Genomic DNA, 12,112 nt, shown 5'->3' with positions numbered 1-12,112 from the left:
TTACAGTTGGTTGAACAGTTTTTTCTGACGAGTAATGAAAAGGTGTCTAGTAGTGAAGCCAGCCAGGTTTTGCCTCTGGTCCTGTCCTATCCAATACTATCTTCAATGACCATAACAAAGACTAGAAAGCTTATTTAATATATCTGTACAAGATGAAAATCCACAAAGAAAGTATAACAGATAAGAGATTCAAAATTCAAAAGGATTCTGATAAGCTAGGATAATTAACCTAAAACCAAAAAGGGGCAATTGATAAGAAAAAACTACCCGCTGCATTTAGGTTTAAAATACAATTATCTATAAATATAAGATGGGGGACAGTTTGTTTAGGGGTAGTTTATAAGAAAAAGTCATATTTTCGTGACTTGGGGTAAACGAATTTGTTTTTAAAAGGTAATAAAATTTTATTTATGCTATATATTTAAAAGTCAGAATGTCTAGAAAAAAATTTTGTTTTGTGAGCTACTGAAATGGCCAGTAAAGGAGTTTTAAAAGTATGAACTTAGCTTTTTCTAAGATCATTTTTAAAAAAGTTTTATGACTCTTTTAGATTCAAACTGTAATGGTACCTATAATATTTATAAATGCAAATCATATGTAATAAACATCAAAGAGGAAAAAAAAGAATTCTACACTGACAATTTTTTTGGTCAAGTTAATATGTAGCTGAAAAAACTAATTAAGGCAATAAACTTAAGAAGTTTCTTTTTAAGAACTTTCTAAAGACATTTTTTTGTTCTTCAAAATTCTGTTCCCTGCCCTAGCACACAACACTTTTAGAAACTTTCCTTTAACTAAGAACTTGAAAGTATTAGTACAGGCATTACCTACTGAAAATAAAGCCTAAGTGTCAGAGTGTCAGATTTCTTCTTATACAATTCTATTTTATGCTAAGGAAACTTTACTGGAATTAGTGTTAAATGAGAAAGAAAAGATCAGAAAAATTCAGCCAATTTTCATAAACTTTTCAATACTAATTTAGAGCTGTTATGCTTTTTAAAAACTGAACTGATATTGAAGGAAATACTTTTGACCCTTTTCAATACTCCTCTTCAAAAGAAATAGTCCAGGAAAAATATTTTCCTAGTTAAAAAAAACCCAGTAAACTTTGTGTATATTAATAATATATACAAAGACATCCGAAGCTAAATTTTATTAAAAGACTTGACTACCTAGGGATAGTAACAAATAAGTAGCCTATATAGGGAGTCATGAACCTACATAAAATACACAACTTTTAAAATTTGTGATGGGAAAAAGTCCTTTTTTTAATAGATTCTATCTATTCTTATGTTGAATGATTAGCAATAGTAAATCCCTTTCTGGGAGCAAAAGCATTAACAACATAAATAAATTAAACTTATACACATACAGAGAGGTACGGTCTTCTGGAAAGGAGTCTTCATATGACGTAGATGGCAATGACCTTGATTTCTTTTCCTGTGCATTCTCGGCCACAGACGTGTGACCTACATGAAAAATTACAAACATGATAACAAGTGTGCCAAGTTAAAAATCATTCACTCTAGTATCTAAATAATATTTATTAACTAGAGATACATGGGGCCCTTAACTCTGCAAACATATTAAGATTTCAAGGTTGAGCCAAAAAATTAGGTGTCGACATTTTCAAAAACATTAATAAGATAGGATAAAATAAAAGACTTAGGATAGAAGAGACTTCTACTGCAGAAATTCTAGTTTGGCCTGAGCTTTACCTGAATTTTAATCAGCCTTTAAGGTGAACATCAAGAATCTCTATTTCTGCTTCCATTTTACAGAAAAATAACATAGCTCTTTAAGCCTCTATAAAAGGTCGCGAAACGAAAACTTTATGTGTCTTTTGTTTCCTCATTATTCTGCTATCTGTTTTTTTTGGGGGGGGGGAGAGGGAGGTATTTGGGTACCTCTTTTTGTCTTACCATTTCTATCTTCATTTCTCTTACTTTCTCCTATATCTTTCTACACTTAATTTCATCTCATTTCTTGTCTTTTCCAATTTCATCTATTCTTACTCTCTAACATGACTCCAATATAGAAATAAGCTGTATATATAATGAAAAAAGTTACAGATTTCCTGCTATTATTTTGAAAAAAATGGATATGTGGAATATTCTATGTTTGGTTTAAAATTTTTTTTAATTGTGCCTTTTTCCTATGCAGTGATGGACCTTAAGAAAATAAGTAATTCTAATCCCACTTTAGATTATTAACTTGCATTGGTTCTTTAGTGCAGACTAGTTTTAGTAAAAAGGAGAAAAAAGTTTAAGCAAATAGAAGAGTAGTTTAAATTATAATCCAAGGTCATCCTTGGCTAATTGGAAAGCAAATATCCCTCACAGTTCTCTAGGTAAAGAAAGAAGATTTAAATTCTGAGAGTTAAAGAGAGCTGTAACTGATTAAAAAACAAATAAGTTTTACAAATTAAAAATTTCTTATTTTTTCCCAGCTAATTTCTTTGAATGAGACATATAAATTCATACTAACAAATATGAATAAAACATGTTTATAAGCATGGTTAGAAATAAGATTTACTAAAAAAAACAATTGAGATTTTAAATTAACCATTAGATAAGGAAAGAAAGGGGAAATAATAGTTTCAAGAAAATAGTATCCAATTCTCTGTATGGGGATAAAGGAAATATTTACAGAATTATACACAAGCAAAGAAAAATAAAAGTAATTAGTGGTTTGGGGAATTCAGGCTGGATCTGGGATGGCTTGTTTTGACATCAACACCAAGTCCTTTTGTTTCTCCCAGTCTCAATATTCCTTTTAAAATAAATATTAACATGAATCTTTATTACTAGAAAGTGTCTAATCCCTGCATTATTCAGTGGCAATGTCAATTACATAACTCCCCAATTACTTTAAAAACATTGTCTACCACTAGCAAACATATACTTTTATTTTGATGAATTCATTACGCTTCAGATGAACTACATAGAAATATGAAACTGTAATATTCAGCACTTCTATTGATGAATTCATTACTTTAAAAGAACCAAACAAAAACTGAACTTTCTTTTGGTGGGAAAGATTGTTTCAGAAAGAAAAAAAGAAATGTTGTTTAGAATTAGTTCCTCTTACTACCTCCTGCATTTAAAGCTTGTCTTTAGCAAAACTAATGTAATCCCCTAAGGTATGTTGATTCCAAGTGCTACTGAAGGCTACTGGGAGAAAGATTGTTTTAAAAAAAAAAACCTACCCTTCTAAAACTATACATTAGCTTCTGAAATTAAGAATATTTTTGAATAATAAAAGCTTTCTTTAAAATAAACTGATGATGTTAAGCCATATTTTGAGATTTAAAACCTGAAGACTTCAAAGTATGACAGTTAAAATAATCACAATGTGTTGAGATTTATAGGATAGTGATCTTGATAAAATAACTTTTCAATTTTTCTTTTTCTAATCCTGGTACATTATCTTTCTTCAATTTCTTCTAAAATGAATTTGTTTAGAGTTTAGAAGACTGATGGTATAATAATCATCTAGAAACAAAAATATTTTCCATCAGTTAATCTATACCAGAGTAACTCTTTCTAGTATTGTTTCTTACAAAGCAGGTTTATAGTGGTTTGGAGTCTTGGAACTCTATTTGCCATTCTTAGAGAAGCTTTTTGAAGAAGAGTTACATTTGTTCATTCTTTCCCTTGGAGGTTTAGTAGGGTATGCATTTCCCATCTCTGGATAGGTAGTACTTTTTATCTAATAAGGGAACTGATTTACGTATTTTACCTAAATGGATTTTAAAGTTTTATTTTAAATTATCTTTAGAACTTGACATTATCAGGCTGGCTTGCTTCAAGTCAAGAAAATAGCAGAGAATATTCTAGTTTGGGATTAGAAACATACATACCCTTTATCAATGTTGAATTGTTATTTATAGTTGCTTCATTCACTAGAACCATTGCTTGGATGTATTCTGTTAAAGAAAGGAAAAAAGAATGAAAATAATCAGCAGCAGCATCTTTACTCAAGGTGCCAGCTACCATGCTAAGCAATTTACAAACTTTATCTCATTCAATCTTCACAACTCCTCTGAGAGGTTCTCATGATTATTTGCATTAGAGATAAAAAAAATTGAGGCTTAGAGGGTAAGCCACGTATTCCAGGTGAATCAGCTAGGAAGTGGCAGAACTGGATTCCAACCTACATATATCTGATTCATGAAGGAAAGAGAAGGGATCTTATAATAAAAGACAGTATTAATTTGTGGACACACACATAATAGATAAATGTCATAAATGTCATAAGAACATTCAGAAAGTATTAAGAATACTCTGAGGGAAAATAAAGAATAGTTCTGGGGGAAAATCTGTTTGAAAATCATATGTTCTGATGGAATGAAGGAAGTTTCCACATAAAAATCTCTGTTCTACAAACTTGGGTTGAAGGCAAAAAAATAGAAAAAAGTAAAAACTTGAATGACCAAACTGATTGCCTATGTAGGATGCAAGTTTTGCTTTCAAAAGACTAGTAGGGCAAGTTCTGTTTAAAGAAGGCAAAATAGGGGGAGGGTACAGCTCAAGTGTTAGAGAGCATGCTTAGCATGCACAAAGTCCTGGGTTCATTTCCCAGTACCTTCTCTAAAAATAAATAAACCTAATTACCTCCTCTCCCTAAAATAAAAAAATTAAAAAATAATAAAGTAGGAAAAATATATTTATATATGTACTTTTATATTTAAAAAACACAAGTTGTCTCTGAATGATGGGGTAATGGATAATTTTTTATATTTTTCCATATGTACCAAATGTTCTACAATGAGCAGATATTACTTTTGCAATACACTCCCCTCTCCACCCTCCAAAAAAAGATAAAATGAGAGAGAAAAAGGTAGCCTGAGATACAAAGAGATAAATTCAGTAGCTATTATTCAAAGTAATCATCTTCATTCATTTTTACAAAATGTCCATGGCATGGTAGAAGCAAGTTTTTATAGAAGCAGAGCATGTATACATACAAAGCAAATAGAACTGATGTTTGGTTCTTAGAAAACAAATTATTTGACTTTTAAAATGAACAGCTATACTGGAAATACAATTATACTGTATTGCCAGTGGGTAATATTTAGCATCAAATGTATTAAAACTGTTTTTTTTTTCGCTTCATACCTTTATTTGTGGCAGACCCATCTTTGATCTTTCGTTTCAGTGACTGCAGTACATTTTGCACTTGTTCAAATATGAAATCCACTTTTCCATCATCTTCCAGCCCCATCCAGAAAGTTTTTGCATCACCTAAAATAAGTGAATGGCTTAAGAGCTGAACAGAAACAGACTGTAATTTCCCTAAGCCACCAGTTATGAAAAATCCACTTGGTTTCTAATTATTAAAATCAAGATTTAATTGGTTTCTTAATTTCCTCAAGGAAAAAAGATTTTGGTCACTATTTCTTTCCAAAGAACTAGACACAAAGACTGTGATCTAGGTATCTCACTTATTTCTGCTAATTAAAAAAAAAAAAAAACTTGAAAACTTTAGTGACACTATTTCTTAACTGGAAAAAGAAGGAATGACTTCATTCCAGGGTGGGAAGGGCATATTTATAACACGTATGCAGTTTAAGTTTCAGAGACATAATCTCTACTGAGTGTGGAAATGGATGGTTTCAGAATGAAACATCTCAACAATTGTTGAAATAACTAAATGTCTAACAATAATGCTTTAAAAATGTCTTTGATATTAATTTTTTAATAATTATGTTGGCTGAAGAAAAACATACAACCTAAAAATTTCTAATTATGTTTTATTCAGGTATCTTACTGAGGACTACAGCCTGGGAGATAGCCTCTCAGACAGCTCCAAGGAACTGCTCCAAAGAGGTAAAAGAGGAGCCAGGATACATAGGAGTTCTTTTGCTGGGGGGAGAAAACAAACAAATACATAGTCTAACATCAAAAGATTACTGCTAATCACAAAAAAAACAGACACCTCAGGTTAATGATTTTAGTGCTTTTCTAGTATGCGAAGATGCTGGGCTCATTGAAATTACTCATTAGATACGCATCTTAACTATCTGGGGGCAGTATCCTGTTTTTCTCCATTCTGAATTCCCCTCAGAGTGTGCTGTTGCGGGGTGGATGCAGTGGCTGATGGCTGGATGGCAGGCAACATTCACTGTTTATTGAAACAGCAGGCAACGTTTTTTGTCCATGATTACATGAGGCAAAATAATGTTTCAAGTTTTTATAGATAAAGTTACGTAGATAAGCCAAGATTTCTGACGCCCAGCAAGCTAACACCTTAATCAAAAATTTCCTAGAGAATAATCTTTTCAAAGCTGAAAACTGAAATATGAGAAAGGCAATTAAAATAAATTGGCAAAAGCCAAATCTTACACTGTTTAAAAGTAATGAAAATACCTAAAATGTTAAATATAAATTTATAAAACATACAAAATTAATGTTTAAAATTAATAGGGCCTTAAGTAAAAAGAGGAACATAGTACTTTAGAAAGGTCACTTGAGGAGCCACTGGGAGGATTAATGAGCAGATAGTATGGAAAGTTTACAAAAAAAATACATTTTCCTTAATAAAAATTAAACATAGATCCTCCAAATTGGTAACGGACTAAGATGCTTTAAAAAAAAATAGCTTAGGCCTCAGAGTCCCAACTCTCTCTGGCAGTCACTTTACCCAAAGGGGACCTCTGGCTAATTAGGGCTGCTGCCACCAGAGCAGCCTCAGGAGGGGTGCTGTTACCAGGTTTACTCTCTGGCCTGTTGTGTACTACCCAAGACTAGCCTGCTTTTGATTCTCCACAGCACAGATCAGACAAAGGTTTCAACATCTGAAACAAATGCAATGGGAACGGACAAAAGGGATGAGGAATGATGATATAGAGACAGACAAGGGATGTCTTGTGTGCCATGCTGAGCAACTTTATTTTTATGTGGAAGGCTTTGGGGAAGTCTCTCAAGAGGTTTAAGCATCCGATTATGTAATTAGATTTGTTTCTTAAAAATATGAGTCAGTGGCAGTGGGAAAAGGGAGGAGTCAAGAATGATTTCTAAGTTTCTGACACAGGCAACCATATATATATTGTAACAGTATTCATTATGATAGGAAATAAAGGTAGAGAGAAAAGTGAGAATTTCAAGTAGGGTGAGTAAACTGGATACACAGGCTTCAGTAAGATCTAGTCCAGATGTACAAATTTTGGAGTCAACAGTACACAAATTCTTGCTGAAGCCACAGAGTAGATATCATTACAGAGAATGTGTAGAATGAGAAGAGGGTCTTCTTTAGAACATCAGTATGTAAGTGAGGAGTACAAGGAAAAGGAACCATAGACTGAGAAGGAATATAGGTAGGAGCAGGTACTTGGATGGAAAATCAAATCAGTATACTAATCTTGCCACTACTTGCTTCCAGAAATGAAGAATACTATATGATTACTCTACTGTTTGTCCAAACATGCTCTATTACTTAGCTAGATAAGAGTATTTATTGCAAGAACATAATTATGAAGCAAAAGGTATGGCAGCTTTGTAAAGAAGGGAGATAAGTAAATTACAGTTATACTACATCTCTTCCCATCTCACTCAAGATAGAAAATCTTTGTAAATAGGCAATGCTCATGAATCACACTGATCTGAGTACACTTACTAGATGAGTATTTATGGAGTGCTTACTAAATACATTGACAATGACCTAGGAATTTGTATGTGTATTTCTCCATCCATCCCTTGATGAGATTCAGGGCATTGGTCTAGAGAATCTCTAAGACATCATTAAGCTTGTGATCAGCAAAGTGTAGTCTACAAACCACTGGGAGTCCCCAGATTCTTTCAGAGATTATGCTAGGTCAAACTATTTTAATAGTAATACTAAGACACTATTTGCCTTTTTTTTCCTTCCTATGTTGACATTAGCTTATGGTTCAAAAGCATTGGTGAATAAAAGTGTTGGTGCCTTAGCATGAATCGAGGCAGTAGCACCAGAATACCAGTAAGTCATTTTATTATTTACCACCAATTTCACTTAAGAAGATCCTTGATAAAGCAACATAAATGATTACCACAGTACAACAGCTGTCTCAAGGAAAGTACTAGTGAGACTGAGTTTTAAGCTCAACTAGCTGCTTTTCTTTTTCATGGAAAATCATTTTTACTTAAAAGAACCACTAAAAAGTAATTATGGTTTTCAGACTGGTACACAGTCTGAAACATATTGGTACACATTTTCTCAAACATGAACAAAGTGACCCTGTCACTTGAAGGACAAAATTGACAGCATTTGTTACTAATGATAAAATTCAGGTTAACAAGTTAAAACTGAAAATTTAGAAAACTTGCATCTGCCATGTAAGCTTGAGAGCGCCTTGATAATTAACCACTTTTTGATGAAACTGGCAACAATATTAGTAAGTGTAATTTTTAATACTGTATGATGAAATGTACCAACCTTTGGAAAATCTGTATAATTCATTGAGCCAATGTTTTCCAAGTGGTCAATGGATGATGTTATAAAATCGCACACGTGTAAATGACCCATTCAAAGTACAAAACAAACCAGTGGATTTTAATGCAACCGAGTATAAAAAAAAAAAAGCTCACTGATATGAATTCAGATTCTACACTATAACTAACCTTGAAGAATTGACTACTTAATTGTAGTTTTGTAGTTGTATCAAAGGAAAATATCCAGTTAACTGAGAAGATAATTAAAACATTCTTCCTTTTTCCAACTTCATTTTCTTTATACGTTTACACTAAAGCAACATATCCCAACAGATTAAATACAGAAGCAGACATGAGTATTTCTCTTCTGTTAAGCCAACTATTAAAGGAATTTGTAAAAATATAAAACAATGATCTTTGTTTAAAAAAATACTTATTTCTCACGAAAATGTAATTTTTAACATGTTGGGTTTACTGTTTTTTAAAAAATGAGCCAATTACCATTTTTTAAGCTTCTCAGTTTCTAATACAGTAAATTTGAACAGATATTATCCTTATAAACAAAAACTATTAGGGGTTTTTAACTACTTTTAAGACTATACAGTGTTCCTGAGACCAAAGGAAAGTTTGAGAACCACTGGCCTATATAACAGTCCAGTGAGATCAGTATTATAGTCTGTATAATGGTGTATATATTACAAGTACAATAAAGGGCAGTGAAACTATTCTGTATGGTACTGCAATGGTGCATACATGACATTATGCATTTGTCAAAACCCGTAGAACTTTAAAGCACAAAGAGTGAAGTTCAATGTATGCAAATTTTAAAATATCATTTAAGAGATAAGGGATCCCAGGAAGGAATGCAGACTATGATAAGAGAATCTAACTGTATTACAAATGTACACACAACCTCATTGAAGAGGTCGGTGGAAAAGGTGCTGACCTAAATAACTTTGGAAATAAGTGGCATCTGTAAGACTAAAGACAAAAGGAACTGGCATAACCACTAAGGTGTCCCACCTGGGAATAAATTTCTATTTCTGATACTGTTATACATGTATACTGGAATTGAGCAATTAAAAAAAATGGAAAACAGATGATGGGCGTTTACAGATAAGTAAGGAGAATAGGCTAGAATGATCCAAGTGGTAATAGATTAGAGCAAAAACATCAGCATAAACTCATGTTTAGCTTAATACAGATACCGATGGTTACTAGATACGTGTATACACAAGTATATGTATATACACCTTGCTCTGTCAACTGAGAGGGCCTATAAGCAAGATACCCCAGTAACAACAAACACACCTATCACCCAGACCCTGATTTCTAATACCATTCTCCAATAAAAGAAACCATGGCTCATTCAAGAAGTGGCTGATTCTAGGACTACGGCAGGAAATATACAAGATGAGTCTGGAGCTTCTTCTAGGACCAGAAGATAAGGAAATGCTAAAAACCAAACACATGCAAACAAAATAAAAACCACCTACATAGATGGGATTATGTCAAAGGGACAGGAAGCTGACTGAAAGGGTGCCAATGCCAAATCCCGGGGCAATATGAGTAACAAAATAAAACAGTACTGGATTATAACTCAAAGTATAAAGCTAATATCCATGAGTCCATACCGATATAAATAAATGATTGAATAAATACATAAATCAGGGAAAGGAGACAAATCTTCGTTGTAGAAGAATTCCAAATAATTAATGTAGATACTCTGTTTTTAGAGCAGGGGAGTATAAATCCCCACTCCTTAAGTGTAGGCTGCACATAGTAATTTTCTATCAAAGAGAAAGGGAGGGGGGAAAAAGACTAGTAATTTACAGTGGAGAAACCACATAATACTATGTCAGCCAGGTAGGTGAACAAGCTCAGTATCAACAAGTGAGAAATCATGCTGATAACATGTACCCTTAATGTCATGTGGTAAAAAAATGGCACTTTCCCTCTATGGTCTTCCTCCCAAAAATCCATAACCCCAGTCTAATCATGAGGAAAAAAATTAGTCAATAATTCCAATAGAATGGCATCTTATAAAACACTTGGATACAAAATCCTACAAAAACAAGGAAAATCTGAGAAACTGTCATATCCAAGAGGACCCTAAGGAGACATGACAAGTAAATGTAATGTGGTTTCCTGGATGGGATCCTAGAACAGAAAAAGACATCAGGTGAAAACTAAGGACAAAAGAATAAACTATGGACTTTAGTTAATAATAATGTCTCAATAATGGTTTATTAATTGTAACAAAAATGTACCAGCCAAATGTAAGATGTTACTTATAGGCAGAACTGGGTGCAAAGTATATGGGAACTCTTTTACCGTCCCCCCAAATTTTCTGTAAATTTAAGTTTTCTAAAAAGTAAACTTTTAAAAAGCACATTAAAGTGCTGACTTAACATTACAGATATACAATTAGTTATAAAGACAGTCAAAATTGTTGGCTACATAAGAATAAATCCTTAATTTCCTATAACTCAGAAAAGTCACTTGCATTGAAAAACCTTGAAAATTCCACAATTCAGCTTCATTAAGTATTCTATATACTTTTAAACATGAAGTTTAACAATGGTTTCTTGACCTACCATTTTTTTCTCCCATCTTTTGGCGTCGTTTACAGAAATGAAAATCTTCAAAATTAACTTTATCAAAGAACTGAATCACTTTGATTGGAGAATATAACTGGAATCCAACTGTGGTCTCTATGAAATTTGCAGTCCTCAGAGAAAATACATCATTATAGCATTCTAAACCAAATATTCCTTGATATTTGAATTTTCAAGTAGAGATCGCAGTTGAAGAAATTTTCAGAATTGATCACTAATCCAACTTAATGACAAGTTCGTGCATCTTCATCAGATGAATACTTATAGGCGTATCAGATCACTGACAATATCTTTTTAAAAATAAAAATCAACTCCATCTTTTGGTCCATGAATGCATGAAACATTCTGTAAGGAAAACAATAAGGAATGGTGCATATTTGTAAATATTAAAATATGTAAGAAAAAAGAGATTGTTCTATCTTTTAAAATAGCATGAACCATTTTAAAAAAAGAATATATATTAACTTGAAAAATGTGTAAAATATCAATATTAGGAAGATTACAGAAAAATTATGAATCACCTATTTAATATATATGTTAATTAATACAAACTATCCCTATTTTATAAAACTTTAAAAATGGGAATAATAATATTAACTACTTCAAAAGACTGTTTTGAGGATAAGCCTTGATCACTTAGAATAGTACCTGGCACATACAAACGAATCAATAAATGCTAGCAATTATTATTATTCTTTAAGTACATATACTTTTAAAACAAAATTTGAATTTTAGTATATATAATTTTTTTTAATCTTTCATTGATAATATACCCTGCACTCTTCCCCATCATTAATATTTTCCTATGACTTTTAAGTGGCTATATAACATACTTTGGTCTATAATTCACCTATTAAATTACACTAAAGAATTTTGATAATTAAATTTTAATATGCTGTTAATTAGTACTATAAACAAACCTCTATTTGGACATTTAGGTTGTTTCACTTTTCCAATATAATAAACAATGCTGGCATATACTTTACGTATTTCTTTGATTATTTCCTTAAGATATACACCTAGAAGTGGAACTAAAAGGTCAAAAAGAGGTCAGCAATTTTCAGCCTCAAGATATTAGTCAAC

General features: G+C 32.2%; 1 protein-coding gene across 2 annotated transcripts in view; it reads right to left on the bottom strand.

Annotated features, from left to right (window-relative positions):
• LOC102514903 (SET domain bifurcated histone lysine methyltransferase 2) overlaps positions 1-12,112 on the bottom strand; it is a 74,977-nt gene that overhangs the window by 57,747 nt on the left and 5,118 nt on the right. For both annotated transcript variants that reach the window (XM_006184125.3, XM_032496173.1), the window contains exons 2-5: positions 11,009-11,374; positions 5,121-5,246; positions 3,863-3,928; positions 1,373-1,469 (exon numbers count right to left, since the gene is read on the bottom strand). In XM_006184125.3, coding sequence (XP_006184187.2) covers positions 1,373-1,469; positions 3,863-3,928; positions 5,121-5,246; positions 11,009-11,024 — 305 coding nt within the window. In that variant the 5' untranslated portion in view covers positions 11,025-11,374. The remainder of the gene's footprint in view (positions 1-1,372; positions 1,470-3,862; positions 3,929-5,120; positions 5,247-11,008; positions 11,375-12,112) is intronic.

Source organism: Camelus ferus, chromosome 14, assembly GCF_009834535.1.
Source record: "Camelus ferus isolate YT-003-E chromosome 14, BCGSAC_Cfer_1.0, whole genome shotgun sequence".
Taxonomy (NCBI): domain Eukaryota; kingdom Metazoa; phylum Chordata; class Mammalia; order Artiodactyla; family Camelidae; genus Camelus; species Camelus ferus.
Note: the sequence above shows the minus strand (reverse complement) of the source record. Positions and strands in the feature narration are given on the sequence as shown.